The sequence below is a fragment of the Aspergillus tanneri genome (assembly GCF_003426965.1).
Source record: "Aspergillus tanneri strain NIH1004 chromosome Unknown AapTan_7_pilon_pilon_pilon, whole genome shotgun sequence".
In the NCBI taxonomy this organism is placed as follows: Eukaryota; Fungi; Ascomycota; class Eurotiomycetes; order Eurotiales; family Aspergillaceae; genus Aspergillus; species Aspergillus tanneri.
The window spans coordinates 961,448-975,701 of NW_022984634.1; the positions used below are offsets into that span (position 1 = coordinate 961,448).

Here is a 14,254-nt window from a genome sequence, read left to right on the forward strand (position 1 = left end):
GAATATTACCCTTTTGGGTAAATCTCAAACCATCAACAATCCTGCAGTCTGACGTCCTTAGAAGGAAATAAAGAACAAGAAATACTCCTTGATGATGCGTTTCTTTCCAAAGCCTATCTGCCGGTTAAATAGTCTACAATGTTGTTTATCCCTTCCGAATTGTTGCTATTCGGCTAAACCAGAGCACGGGGGGCACGCGTTGCGGGGTAGCCATGCCGCTCAAAATTTTATATCATCACTTCACTTCCCTGCCCAGCAACTAGAAGCCCGTCTCTGCTGCACTAGTCAACTAATTCGCACTGGCGCTCAGTAGCTTGACGTGGAAGCGAATACGACGCGGTTCCCAAGATGGCCAAGGAATCCTCGGTCAAGTTCACCTCGTTAGGGGCGATCATCCAGGACCTCACCATAGACGGTCAGAACATCGTCCTGGGATTCTCCAGGAAGGAGGACTATGAGAAATACAACGCCCCCTGGTTCGGCGCAACGATCGGTCGCGTAGCGAATCGTATCAAAGACGGCAAGATTAACCATCTCAACAACAGGGAATACGAACTCGAAAAAAACAATGGACCCAATGCATTGCATGGGGGTAGTATGGGATGGGGACGACGCGACTTTGAAGGACCGATCTTGATACAGCGCAACGGTCAAGATGCCTTGCTATTTACCTACAGAAGCGAGCACCTCGAAGCTGGATACCCCGGTACAGTTGATTTGAAAGTCTTCTATACGACAGGCAAGGAGGTGGAAGGGAACGTCACTCGCACGGTGCTTACTATGGAGTACGAAGCGGAATTGGTAGGGGACGAGTGCGAGGAGACGGTTGTCAATGTGACCAATCATAGGTAAGCTTTCTTATTTTATTTACTCCGTACTATTTTTTTGTGAGTATCTGTGATTTACATTGGTTTTACTTTGGTAGCTATTTTAACCTAAGTGGCGACGAGACTGTGCAAGGAACCTCGGCAAAACTCTCAACCCAGGACTACCTTCCTCTGGACAGCACCGGCATCCCGTCTGGCACGATCCAACCGTACCCTCGCAGAGTAACCGAACCCTTCGCCATCGGACCGAACGAACCCCCCTTTGATGATGTTTTCGTCATGGACCGTGATGTCTCCGGGATTCGTCTGGACACTCGCGAGCAGCCACTCCGACTTCTGGCCGAATTCCATCACCCGGGATCGCAGATGAATCTGCTGGTTCACAGTACCGAGCCGGCGTTCCAGTTCTACACCGGCCATGGCAACGATGTCCCTGCAGTGGGAGGGAACCCTAGACGGGGACGGTTCTCAGGTTTTTGCATCGAACCCAGTCGCTTTGTCAATGCGATCAACGAGCCTGATTGGCGCCATATGGTTGTGCTGAAAAAGGGACAGAGATATGGAAGCAAGATCGTGTACAAGGCCTGGAAAAGTCCGCAGTAGGTTACTAATAATTGTACTTGTGCATGTATCACGCCATGGCATCATGTACGTAGTCATGGCATAACTGAAAACCTTGGATCTCCGCTATACTCCAGCACAGCAGCAAGGAAAAAATAAAGCCTAGTCGATGCATGTTTCAGCTGGAGTGCCGAATATCCTTATCATGATATGTGTCCAAAGTGGGCCTGAGGTATATTGTGAAGCATTTTTTTCTAAGGAGTCATTCTCTTTCTTTTTTCTTCCTTTTTTTCAATATTGGTTAAAACAGCAATGTGACTGTAACTCTTGATGGGTGTAACTCAAAATATATACATAATATAATACACTAGATCATCAATTTAGAGTCATTACTCAGAACTCCATGAGTGCTGAGCTTTGGAAAGGGAAAAAGTTATCAATGCACCAGGGTTATACAGTATATCCATAGATGTGATAACATCCCCTCTTACTGCGAGCATTCCAATCACTAGCTACAAATATCATTGATTGAGTTTGAGAAAATATCTGTAATATACTGTATATTCGATACATATTTCCATACAGTACAGTACAGTACAAGATAAGAAGAGACAGAGTACCCGCACGGGTTGGGACCGCTCGCTTCAGACTATGTGTAAGATTACAGCTCTCTCGGAGGCTGAGAACTCCGGAACGCAGCCTTGCAGACGAAGCTTGGCGGCGATGATCGGCCGTCAATCATCTCGAGCCAGCATCGAGGAATGAAATCTGACTGAGAAAGCGTTCGTCCGCCGTATATCCGGGTTTAAGGCATTCTTGACTGAGGTGTCAAGTTCTGAACTCCAAGTTACTGGTGTCAACAAAAGCACCTGACGTCATGAATTATACTCGTATTTGTTAATTTATTCATCTTCCAAGACTTAACGAATTCTGCTGCCTGATACAGAGGCAGTGTTTTATTTATGTCGGCAGTGCGGAGCTAGCGCCACTCACTTTCGTCTTCGTATTCGGATCTGGGAGAAGCCGTGCACCGAACGTATTACCTTCTCGACCGTTAATTACTCTTAACTAGTTGCAAGTTACTCTGTAACTTAGCTAACTAACTAACTGGTTAGTTAGGTTCGCTAACTTAATTACTTAGATATTACTAAGTTTCCCGGATCCTCCCGCATATGGCACGTGATGTTACGGTGCCTCCCAAGAGCACGGACCGATTCCGACTGGGATTCTCCCCGCCGCGGGGAAATCAAATGGCACGTCAACCATCGCATCTATATTGAAGATTCAATTGTTGCACCATGGCAGCCACGTATGGTGATCTACGCCACTTGCTTCCGGGCAGTTACAAACATCAAATTACTTCCTGGCTGGAGGAGGATTGTCCCAGCTTCGACTATGGCGGGTTCGTCGTCGGTGAATCGGAGGGAGAGGCTCGACTACTAGGGAAAAGCAAGGTACCTACTCTATGTGAATGGAATCCGATCCCTGCCATTCTGTCGCATCTCTCATAAAAGATCACCCTGATTTAGGGCATCGTGGCCGGAGTACCTTTTTTCAACGAGGTCTTTTCCCAATTAGGATGCACGTAAGTCGATTATCGATAACCCTACCTACCTATCACACTACAATCCCGGATATATATATATGTCTATACCTGATCACATTATCCCCTCTTCATTCAGAGTCGAATGGCACGTCCAAGAAGGCCAACCTATCGAACCCATCAAACACTGCGCCACTATCAGAGGCCCCATCCGAAAGATCCTCCTGGGAGAGCGTGTCGCCCTGAATATCCTCGCCCGCTGCTCCGGAATTGCAACCAAGAGCGCTTCGCTGGTCGCCGTCGTGCGCTCCCAGGGCTGGAACGGTATCCTGGCCGGTACCCGCAAAACCACCCCGGGTTTTCGCGTTGTCGAGAAATATGGGATTCTCGTCGGAGGCGCCGACCCCCATCGGCACGACCTGAGCTCCATGACCATGTTGAAGGATAATCATGTCTGGGCCTGCGCAAACAATAGGGCCGCCGGTGATGGCGGCGTTCCCACTTCCACAGACTCCATCGCGGCCGCCATTCCCCGTGCCGTCCAATCTGCAAAGGCGGTGGGAGGCTTCTCTACTAAGGTCGAGGTCGAGTGTCGGAGCTTGGAGGAGGCCCATGCCGCGATTGGCGCCGGCGCTGACGTGATTATGCTAGACAACTTCACTCCAGACGGCGTCTGGGAGGCCGCCAGGAAACTCAAACACGATTGGGCTGGCAAGAAGCAGTCGTTTCTCATTGAAGTCAGTGGTGGCCTGAACGAGAGTAACGCTGCTTCATACGCATGCCCCGACGTCGATATTCTCTCGACCAGTTCCATCCACCAAGGCACCGGGATCGTCGACTTCTCCCTCAAGGTCTCGTTGCGGTGATGGGATGGTAAAGGAGTAACGACGCAATGTGTATCTGTACCATGCATGTATCTCTGTGTTTCCTACTAAAACTTTGAATATAACTAAGTGATTATGGATATAATATCTCCTGGGCGCCACACCTGGTACTGCGGTGGAGGACGCATGCTATCTATATATACATTTAACGCCTGTAAAGCCAATGCACGCATTTACAGTCAAATCATTCCATATCCGGGTTTGAATCCTGTGATTGCAGTGGAAGTAAAATCAATAACGAAAAATAACACCTCAAAAAAACAAAAAACCAAACTTGGAGGGTATAGATTATGTATGCATAAAAAACAATGACGTACGATGAAATGGGATAATGTGCGGAGGACAGAGCTGGAAGAGCATACAGACAGATGATGGTCGTTCAAACTTCGATATCAACACAAATCCCCTCACCTTCACTGGAGCTCAAGTCCTCATATTTTTGCCCTCGAGGTTGACCCACCCCGTCTTCACTGGGGGCAGTGGAAATGCTTTTCTGCACGCGCTGCCTTTCCAGCTGGGACCGGAGTCTCTCGTTTTCAGCATCGCGCTCTTCAAGCCGCTGGCGGGCTCCCGTACGGTCGGCTAAACGAGCCTCCCGTTCTGCCTTCAATCGCTTCTCGAGTTCATGCAGGCGGCGGATCCACTTTTCGTCCTGTCCCGGATCGCTCGCTGCGGGTCGGGAGCGAGAGCCATGGATCACGGCACCTGCATCGTCCAGGGGCGTGGAAGCATTCGATGGCCGAGGGATCCCCGTGGCGACACTCCGCGTGAGGCTCCGCGACGCATGCGAAGGGGGATCCTGGGGAGAGTTGGATCTCATTCCGGCGGCCACTGCGGCAGCCGAGGCCGGGGCGCGAGGGCGCGACTGGGGCTGCAGCAGGTTCAGTTCGGCTTTGAGCAGGCGGTTCTCACCCCGGAGCTTGGCCACCTCCGGGGAAGAGCCGGAGTGGCCGCGGCTGTGTCGTTGGGCGCGCATGTTCATCAGGGACTCCTCCATGCGCTCCACCCGCTTGAATCGCACGCTGCAGGCATGCTCCAAAACCTGATACTGCTTGGATAGGTCGCGCTCGACGCTCTTGATGCGACTCTTGAAGCCAGACACCACGGCCTCAACCGTCTTGACGGCCAGCAGGAGATTGCGGCTGAAACCGGGCCAGAAAAGAATGTTGCCGATGACTTCTTGGCTGGGAAGATTTCCATTAATCAGACTGTTGGAATGCGCCCAGTCCGGCCCACACATCAGCGACAGCCGCTTCCAGATGGTCAGCAGCAACGAGTTGCGCTCGCTGAGTTGATCCTTGAACTGTTGCTCCAGGCTGGCGAACCGCTTGCGATCCTGACTTCGGGCACTTTCCAGCTCCGAGATGCGCGAGTTGCTTTGCGTGATGGTCCGCGACGCCTGGTGATGAGACTTGAGCGATTGGTCAAACGATTGCTTGTCCGCTCGGCGCGTGATACGTTCATGATCCAGCAGCTCCGACAGCCTCTTAGTCTCCAGCGCGTGGGTTTCCAGTAGGGCATCCCGGTTTCGCAGCAGCGATTCCTTCTCTTCTAGAGTGGATCGGACGCTTTCCAGTTCCAGGGCCGTCGATTCGAATTCCTTCTGCAGCTTCGTTATGTTGGAGATCAAGCTGGACCGGCTGCCGGTCAGGTCTCCCAGCGTTTCTCGAAGGTTGTTCTCCAATTCCACCAGTCGATCCCGCCAGGTGTTGGTTTCGATCTCCTGCGCCGACAGGCTCTTCTTGAGCTTTCGGGCCTCTTCCTTGGCTGTCAACACCTCGCGATTCAATTCGTTCACGATCCGCTGCACCTCCTGTTTCTCCTTGCTTCCCACCACCTCGCGCTGGTGTCTCTCCTCCGCCAGGCGCTCTTCTAGCTCCAGGGTCTTTTCCTTCTCGGTCTGGAGACTTATGCTGTAGGTCTTGAGGTCCAATTCCAGGTCCCCAATCTTGATTTTGTCGCTGTCCTGCTCCTCTCGTAAGAAAGCGATCTCATTTTGGCTCGACTCGATCTGGACCGTGAGACGCTGGACCTTGATGTTGGCTTCGTAGAGCTCCTTTTCCAGTGACTCCATATCGCGGTTGCATTCTTTGAGCTCCTTTTGCACGGCCTCGTAACGTCGAAGGTTGTTTTGCGCGTCCTCCTCTAGTCGAAGAATGCCCTCGCTGGCTGAGCGCATCTCCGCCTGTAGAGCTCGGAGGCTCTCGTCCTGGGACCTCAGCTCCACGCTCAGTCGTTGGCATTCTTCGATCTTCTGATCCAGCTCGCTTCCGAGAGCGTCCAACTCCTCCTGGGCTTCACCCCGGAGATCTTGGAATGCAGCATCGCGTTCGTCTGCCATTTGCAGCGCTTGGTCTCGCTCTTGCTGTAGATTCTGCAGATCCTCCTCGGCTTGATCCATGTCCGCCTGATATGCCCTGTCAATCTCCTCGAGTTCCCTAACATACTCGTCCAGCCGCGCTCGGAACGTTTGGTTTTCGAGTTTGAGCTCCGACACCTGGTCACGCAACTGCCCGTTTCGTGCCTCCAGCTCGGCACGCTCGACATCGTCGCTTGAAAGGGGTCCGGTGCCATCGCTGGCCCGAGAGGACGATCTCCCATGGGCTCGGGACACGGACCGGTCAAAGATGCTCTCGCCAGTAACTGACCGTTCGCGGCGTTGACCTATCTTTAGCTCCTCGATTTCTTGGTAAAGTCGCTCTTTCTCCCTGTTTCGAGAGGTGAGCATTGAAGTCTGGGCGCTGACCTCTTTCCTCAACTCCGCATTCTCTTGTTTCAATAGCTCCAGTTCCATCACTATCGTTGAGCTCGAGGAGCTGCCTGTCGTTATATTGCGATTCGCATCCCTCTCCGAGGCCCCGAAATATGAAGCCATCGAGCCCACCCGGTCGCGCTGTCCTATCCTTGCGGGGACCATGGCCAGGCTCATTTCGCCCTTCAGACGAAGGACTTCGTCGCGTAGCCTCTTATTCTCCTCCTCAGCTTGTTCACGGGATGCGGTCTCCGCTTCAAGCATGTCCTTCCACATATCCTGTCACACATCGAATCAGTATCGAGAAGATGGAAGGAGAAAAAAGAATGCTGGCCCGATGAACTTACCCGCTCCTCCCTTGCTCCCACATCCGAACCCATCGGTCTACCATCACGTAGTGATTTGATCATTTCCGCGAGTCTCCTCTTCTCGCTTTCCCTGGAGATGCTTTCAGACCGTAGCCTCTCGATCTCCAGCTCGTAGGTCTCAACCCTCTCTCGCAGATACGACACCTCTTCGTCTTGCGCTGCATCCCGGTCTTCATCGTCGGTACCTTCCGGGTCATGATTGACCATCGATTCCTTATCCGATTGGTGATCTTTGATCTGTTTCTCCAGATCGCGGACCTTCCGTTTCCAATTCTGATTGTCTTTCTGTAGTTTCAACTTATCCGATTTAAGCTCAACATTCTCCGAAATCATCTCCTTTACCCCCTCCTCCGAACGTCGATTCAGGGCTTCGTTCAGGAAGTGGATGCGCATTTTCAAGTCGAAATTCTCCTTGGAGAGCCGGTCGATAGTGCTGCTTTGCTCCTTGAGCGTCATGCTCCGGCCACTCCTTGTAAAGGCGGGAGTGGTGCCGACACGTTTCTCAGGGGACAGTCCGCGGCCACCGTAATCTTCTCGGAATTGCCTCACGAACGTACTCGGGACTTCTACATCCTTGACGCGCTCCGCGATGGCCGTATCTGTAGGGAAACTACTGTCTCGGGGCCTCGCCTTGGGCGTCATCAGCCCCGACACTTCCTTCTCTGAGGGCTGACTGTGGTTTTCTTTGTCATGATCCTGGCTTTGACGTGGTGGTTGCTGCGGGTGGGATGATCCAGGCCGCGACTGCGGGTCTTCCTCGTCCAGAGTCTGGAGGCCCCCCTCTATAGTAGTAGGACCAGGGTTTCTTTTCTCCATGAAATTCTCATCACTATAGCTAGAAACTCCAGAGGCCATGCTCCCTAGACTCACTGATCTAGCTAGATTGATACGCTGCCCAGTTTGTGTAGTAGTGGGATTCCCGGGCGTTGCACCGCCGGATTGAAGTGCGTAGTCTGCACCTAATGTCGCGTCGCTAGTTGTCAATTCTGTATTGGCGCTTGCTGCGGAGGAGTACGAAAGTCGATTGGCTGATTGGCGGCTCGTCAAATATTTCGGTCGATTTCCCCTTCGGCTGCTTGTTTGCAACACAGGCTCGGAATCATTGCCACCACCGTCGTGCTGGGTCCTTGACTGTGCCGGTGACAAGCTCCGCGATGCGCCCTCAGGCGCTGGCTGTAGCGATTGGTCCAGGGTTGTAGGCATGGAAGACTTCCCGAGTGACTCGTTATGCGAAGTCTGGCTGGCTTTGCAAGCAGCCTCGGCTGTCGTAGATAGATTGCGGTTTACGGTCCTTGCCGCTGCTTCGGCTGCGGGGGATGAGTGAACCATTTCAATCATCGTGGTGTTATCTTCATGTCGGTCTGGTGAAGCGGCAGGCGTAGTCACCAAGTCGTCGGCGGTGTGCTCTTCGGGCCTCAAGTTGGGGGTGCGTGGGATTGTTGAGGCCCCATCGTTGGACCGGGCGAAATCGTGACTAGATCCATCGGGCACAAGCATGCATGATTCTGTATGATCCGGTCTGTTGGATTCAAGCCCATTCTCCACGAGCACTCCTACCAAGTATGTGTCGTCGATGCCGGCGGTCGGGTTCGTAGCGGCAATGTCGATCGTTGAGGGCTCAGGTAAGAAACTGGATTCCATGTCCATCAGCTTCCTTCGCATTTCTCCCTCCTCTATCGATGTTTGATCGTCCACTCGGTCTCCATCGCTGTCCTCGCCGGATAGGGGGAAAAGACTGCTGCCATCGTGATCAGGCAAGGGAGGGAGGTTGAAGGAAGCGTTCGAATCGTCGTGGCCCAGTTGACCGCTGGTTATCGTGGCTGGGTCATCGTCTTGTCGTCTCTCGGGCGCTAATACCCCCTCTTGTGTAAACTGGGTGGTTTCGCTTGGACCGACGGTGTCCATTGTGTTTTGGAGACGTTCTCCCGGCGCGCCTTCCTGCGCCATGGAACCGTCTGGTGTTCGACGTCAACAAGGTCGGGAGAGGAGAGACGACGGTCTGCGCGGCGTGCTCACGTCCTCGATCGCATTAATTCTAAGGGTCTGAATCGGAAGGGATGATGATGACGGCTGATGATGCTTGTCGATAGAGTGAGGAGAATGAATGGGATTGTCTGGACGCGGTGTTTGTTTTCTCCACATCCACGATACGGTAAAATGCGAATGGGCCCGTCCCTACCAACTTCGACGGTTGAATTAGTGCAGAGGACTAGACCAGATATATCTCTAGCTTCAGCTCTTTGATGGACGATGATCTGGGCTCGTGTTTGTTTTGACGGTTGTCGTGGGGTAGTTAGTTGGTTACTAGTGGAAGGGATGCAGGAAGGGGGAAGTTGGGGAAGGAAGAACCATTGTCCTGCTCATCTACTATAAAATTATCTATGAGGCAGTAGTTGAAATATGGCAAGGAACAATCTAGCTAGCAATTAATAGATTGACATTCGCTATATGCATACCACAATGAAAAAAAAAGGAAACATTCATAACGCCCATAGGTCTCGTTACAGCTGGGAGGAGAGGTGCTGGGTGATCAAGATACATGAGAAAGACATTCAAAAAAAAAAAAAAAAAAAAAAAAAAAAAAAAAAAAAAAAAAAAAAAAAAAGGAAAATGTCCATCCACTTTCCAAGTTGTACAGGGAAAAGAAAAGAAACGCACTCGGAGAGAGGAAGAATACTCGTTGAAGACGCCGTTGTCGCTGTCTTCAAGGGGCCAACTACACTTCAAAGCCCAGTCTGTAAAAAAAAAAAAAATTACGAGGGAGTACTCTCCTCACCCTCCCGGGACGCATAGATCTTGTTCTTAAGGTCAATTCCGCCTTGGAGAGAGTCGATATACGTGCGAAATTTCACAATCTCCCGCAGCAGATATGATGACTTGCGCTCCCAGTTGGCCATCGCCTTGGACGCATTAGGATGCCGAGGTGAGAACGCCAAAACCATGGCGGGTCGGAGCTCGTTGTGTCGCTGAAGTTCCTCCTCCACGCTCTTAACATACGACCGCAAGGCCGACAGCTGGTCAGCTTCGGCCAGCGTGGAGGCCGTCATGCTCTGCTGCGGGGGAGCCCAGTCGCTGATGTGCACGCGGTCGGCCGGAAGTTTGGGTCGAATGCCCCCTTGCTGATCAATGGAGCTACGAATGGAGCTCTGGATACTGGGGCGTGCCCCTGATGAGGACGGCGGCGTTCTGGCGCTCTCGGGTGTAATCAGAGCACTGTTGATCAAGGCGTCACTCCAGCCGTACTCGATATTACTGATGCCTCCGATGAGGGGTTCCTTGGAGAGCCTTGCGCTCCAATAATTGGCACTGGAGACAAACTCGCGCACAATCTCCGGGGTCCCCACTTGAAAGAGATGCACCGCGCCCGTGGGCAAGCTCAGAGCCCAGACATGGGGACGGGACTTGGAGTACCCCGGCGGCGGGAGCGCGCTGGCAATGGTCTGCCGCAGCAAAAACTTCCAGATTTCCTCGGCATTCTCCGTCCAATTCCCCCCCCCCACCACGACGCCGCCAGGTTGGCGCTGTTTGGCCTTTTGCTTGACGGATTTCGCGGATGAGTTGAAAGAGAAAAGACGCATCCAGCCTTGCTGGATGACGGCAAAACACTCATTCCAATTACGGTCCTTGGCCCTTTTGTCCACCGAATCCAAGTGATGTTTATGCTTCAGACTTCCCTCTTTGGCCCAAGGCGCGCCGGCCAGCTGTAACGTCTCGTCTTCCAGGAGAGCCATGGTCCGTCCAGGGTCCTCCACGCTCGTAATTGAATGGGCATAATCCTCCCGTATAATAGCCTGACTTAACGCATTGGCGAAACCAATGGATTGCTGGTAATCCCCGCGCATATACTCGGACCCGAACGAGTCGACCGACGCAGATGTCAGTTTTCCTAAGGAATACTTACTCCAGGTGCTGGAAGCGGAGGGACTCCACAGGGACGACTGGTCTTCCAAGCTGGTCCGACTGGAGCCCATGGTCGAAGGGGGGTATAACCTCACCCGCGAACGGGGTTTGGAGGACCAGCGTGCCGTGCCATACCGAGAGTCGGCCGAGCGGCCGCGCGGATAGATATCGGAGCCGCTCTTGCTAACGGTACTAGGGCTTCTGCGTAGGCCACCTGGATTCGGGCTTAGCAAATTAGTGGACGAGCTCCGAGGCCCTTCCTTTTCAACCTGGGCACCGTGTAGTGGAAGCCTCTGCTTCTGTATAGAGGAGTAAAAATCCCGGAGGACAGTCTCAACCTGCTGTTCCCAAGCCCTCATAGACCCATAGAAAGGCAGATTGACCAATGGGCCCGTATCACTGTCAGGGTCTCCTGCTAATTTTACCGAAAGATCGGTGCGAGAAAGCCGGTTCATAAGTTTGGCAGGAGGGTTGGTAGATTTCTCGCCTTCGTCATGCTGAGGCCGAGATGAATCCGCGACTGGGGTCTTGGATTTGTTCCCCGGAGCCAGAGCTTCAAACTCATCTGGAGCGGCATCTACGGCTACTCGGTGGATCGTCGGCATCGTGTTCCGCACGAATTGATTTTTTGTCATCTTCTGCTCTATGTCTGCCAGATGCAGGTCGGTGTTCAAGAGAAGGAGGGAATAGCAGATAGTGTGAACAACATCTGATGAGCATGATCAGATGCCGGTAAAAACATAGAACATAGAACAGCCAAACGTACCTGTAGCCTTGAAGCCGTGGTTCGGATTGCATTGGCACCATCGTGCGGAAAAAGCATCCAAGACCCGGTCAACTTGTTGCGTCTCACCTTTCAATACTAGGCGGTTGCATAGGCTTCGGAGCGCCGCCAAGATATTCATGCTCGACCAGTCGAAAAGCTCCATGTATGCATTTCGGATAGCAGAACGCTCCGGGCCACCAAGCCAAGCGCCAACTGACTCACAGCCTACCATTTGATCCTGACTGTCGTAGAGCTTTTGCGCTTGCTCTTTGTCTGATGCGGCTGGCATACCGACCACGTCATCAGTAAGATCCGTTTGATCCTCCGCTATATCAGTGGTCTTCTGATCTGCTGTGGGGACTACGGGGGTATTGGAAGCTGTGCAGTAATTGGAGATCTCGGATGTCGAGGCTGCAGGAGACTCTTGTTTACGAACTACAGAGCTCGACAGCTCGCTGGCCTCTTCCGGCTTATCGTCGTGTTGAGTCGGTCCAGACTGGTCCTTGACCTCCGCCAGTTCATTGGTATCCAACGAATGCGTGTCATCGAGGGCTTCGGTGGGCGACACACTCTTTTGAGAGAAGTTCTCCACTACGGGCGAGAGTGAGGAGGGGGCGGTATTTTCCGGAGGACACAAAGTGTTCTGCAAAGAATCGCGGATCCGATCCGCCTCACTACGCTCCTGTCCACTGTTGTGCGGCTCGACATTTTCTCTGGCCGGTAGCTGCTCTTGCATGCGATCGGCAAAGTGGCCATTGTCTGAGCAGCCAGAATGGGAAGCCACAGTCTCATTGCCGCTGCTGGGCCCCAGAGTCGCAGCATTAGGTGTGGAGTTGGACGAAGTAGCAGGGTAGAGGCTGTATCTGGGTTTCGAATTATCCCATTTCGGAGACAGTAGATTTCCTGGTTTTTTGGCCAATGAGTCCTCCGCTCCGTCGATAGTTTTGGGGGACTCAATGGTGTTGCCTGACGTCTGACCACCAGCGTCTGCAATATAAGAGTCCATGATCTTTCTCAAACTGCTCACAGGGCTGGACACCGGCACACTACACTCCGCTGTTTTTGTGTTCAGCTCCTGGGTTGGCAAAACGGGTGGCGGAGTGGTTTCAACAATAGATTTCTTCCGCCGGCGGAAGAAAGATGATTTCTTGTTTACCACTTGAGACATTCCTTCTCGGCCCGTGATGGCGGCCGTCGCAGTGTTTTTCAGAGGTTGTCTCCGCATCTTAGAGTTAGTGCCTAGTGCATTCGGCTCCTTTGAGTCATTTTCTTGGGGCAGCTGGAAGGCCAACTGGCTGCTATCTGGCGGTCCAGGGGTAGAAACTTTCGACGATCCAAACACACGCCGGAAGAACCCTGGTCGCTCCTTAGTTGGGGCTGGATCTGGAAGAGGAGACATAGGCTTGTTGAACGATATGGTAGGGCTGGGAGCCGGGGGATCGTGTGAAGCCGGTATAGTCGGAGGAGCGTCAAGACCCGATTCACCGAAATTTGCCAACTCGTTTTCTCGTCCCCTGGCGGTGGCTGTGCCGATGTGTTCCGGCCGAACACTTCTGGACTGGTTGGTGCGCGCCGATTGCACACTATTTCTTCGAGATGCTACCGGTGTTCGTGATGACTGATAGTTAAGTGTTCCTGTATGTTCGCCCTGGGAGGGAGACTGGTATTTGCGCGGGCCAGCGGGAACGCTTGGTGTAGGAGCTGCATCCATCCCGTCATGCCCATCGTGCGCCTCTGCAAAGGGCACAAACGGGGACCTGAAACCGTAGTCGAAGCTTGCAGAGCGTGTCTCCGTAGTCGACTCAGCAGGATGCCGTACAAGAGCAGGGCCAGAATCCATGGGAGAAGAGCTTTCTTTGCTGCTTTGTCGCCCTGTTGTCCTCCCCGCAGATGGGGCACCACCCGAATTGACTCGATGATCATATACTTGACCGCGGGACCCGGTGCCGTCTCGACCACGAGCACTCTCAAACCTCCGAAGGCTGGAATGACAATTGGAGCTGCTGGTGCTCCCGCGGCCTCTTCCCGACTGTGTCGCACCGCGACCAACCGATTCATTGTAGGCATACTCAGCCTCGGACGACAAAGACGAGGAGAACGTGTGGCCTCGGTAACGAGGTTGTGCCACGGAGTCCTGCGAACTGCGGCCGTACGTGTCGGACTCGAATACGGAGTTGAAGAGGCGGTAATCATCCAGAACGGAGGTACCTGAAGCAAATTGATCTAGAGAAAGGAGCATGTTGTCAACGATGGAAGTACGGGCCGCATGCTTCGGCGACAAAGACAAGTCATGTGGATCCCGCTCGTCCCCCGAATCATTGCTGCTAGTGGTGTTGTCTGCCGGGGTGACATCGTCCAAGAAGGTCTCGCGTACCGAGGGACGTGGCTGGCACCCTCTCTTGGCTGGGTTATATTTGGAGGCCGCGGAGGGGGGTGTCCTCGGGGGAGAATGGTTTGGAGGTTTATTGGGATTCTGTTGGGACATGTTTATATTGTCGAACCGTTATGTTTTCGACCTTATTGAGGATGACCAGAAATGGCTGGTAGCAGTAGTGGCATCCCCAACAATATAATCGTCAATAGCAGATTTCGAGCCGACCGCAGTGATGGCTGCTGCTGTGCCATCTACTTGGATCAATGTGAATCTCCCGGT

At 52.9% G+C, this 14,254-nt stretch overlaps 4 protein-coding genes across 4 annotated transcripts; 2 read left to right on the plus strand and 2 right to left on the minus strand.

The window, feature by feature from the left end:
- Window positions 1–348: 348 nt before the first annotated feature.
- On the plus strand, window positions 349–1,430 carry ATNIH1004_006914 (aldose epimerase family protein; the record flags this gene model as incomplete). The annotated part of the gene is made up of 2 exons (XM_033571541.1): window positions 349–848; window positions 926–1,430. 2 exons carry the CDS (start codon window positions 349–351, stop codon window positions 1,428–1,430), a joined length of 1,005 nt encoding a protein of 334 aa, XP_033424856.1.
- Window positions 1,431–2,686: 1,256 nt separating this feature from the next.
- ATNIH1004_006915 (nicotinate-nucleotide diphosphorylase (carboxylating)) lies at window positions 2,687–3,797 on the plus strand (the record flags this gene model as incomplete). Its single annotated transcript, XM_033571542.1, has 3 exons — window positions 2,687–2,842; window positions 2,918–2,973; window positions 3,071–3,797. The coding sequence occupies 3 exons, from the start codon at window positions 2,687–2,689 to the stop codon at window positions 3,795–3,797; spliced, it is 939 nt and encodes a 312-aa protein (XP_033424857.1).
- Window positions 3,798–4,194: 397 nt separating this feature from the next.
- Window positions 4,195–8,882, minus strand: ATNIH1004_006916 (putative anucleate primary sterigmata (ApsB); the record flags this gene model as incomplete). The annotated part of the gene is made up of 2 exons (XM_033571543.1): window positions 4,195–6,846; window positions 6,915–8,882. 2 exons carry the CDS (start codon window positions 8,880–8,882, stop codon window positions 4,195–4,197), a joined length of 4,620 nt encoding a protein of 1,539 aa, XP_033424858.1.
- An 806-nt stretch (window positions 8,883–9,688) lies between these two features.
- On the minus strand, window positions 9,689–14,086 carry ATNIH1004_006917 (Sec7 domain protein; the record flags this gene model as incomplete). Its single annotated transcript, XM_033571544.1, has 2 exons — window positions 9,689–11,544; window positions 11,602–14,086. The coding sequence occupies 2 exons, from the start codon at window positions 14,084–14,086 to the stop codon at window positions 9,689–9,691; spliced, it is 4,341 nt and encodes a 1,446-aa protein (XP_033424859.1).
- Window positions 14,087–14,254: the final 168 nt, after the last annotated feature.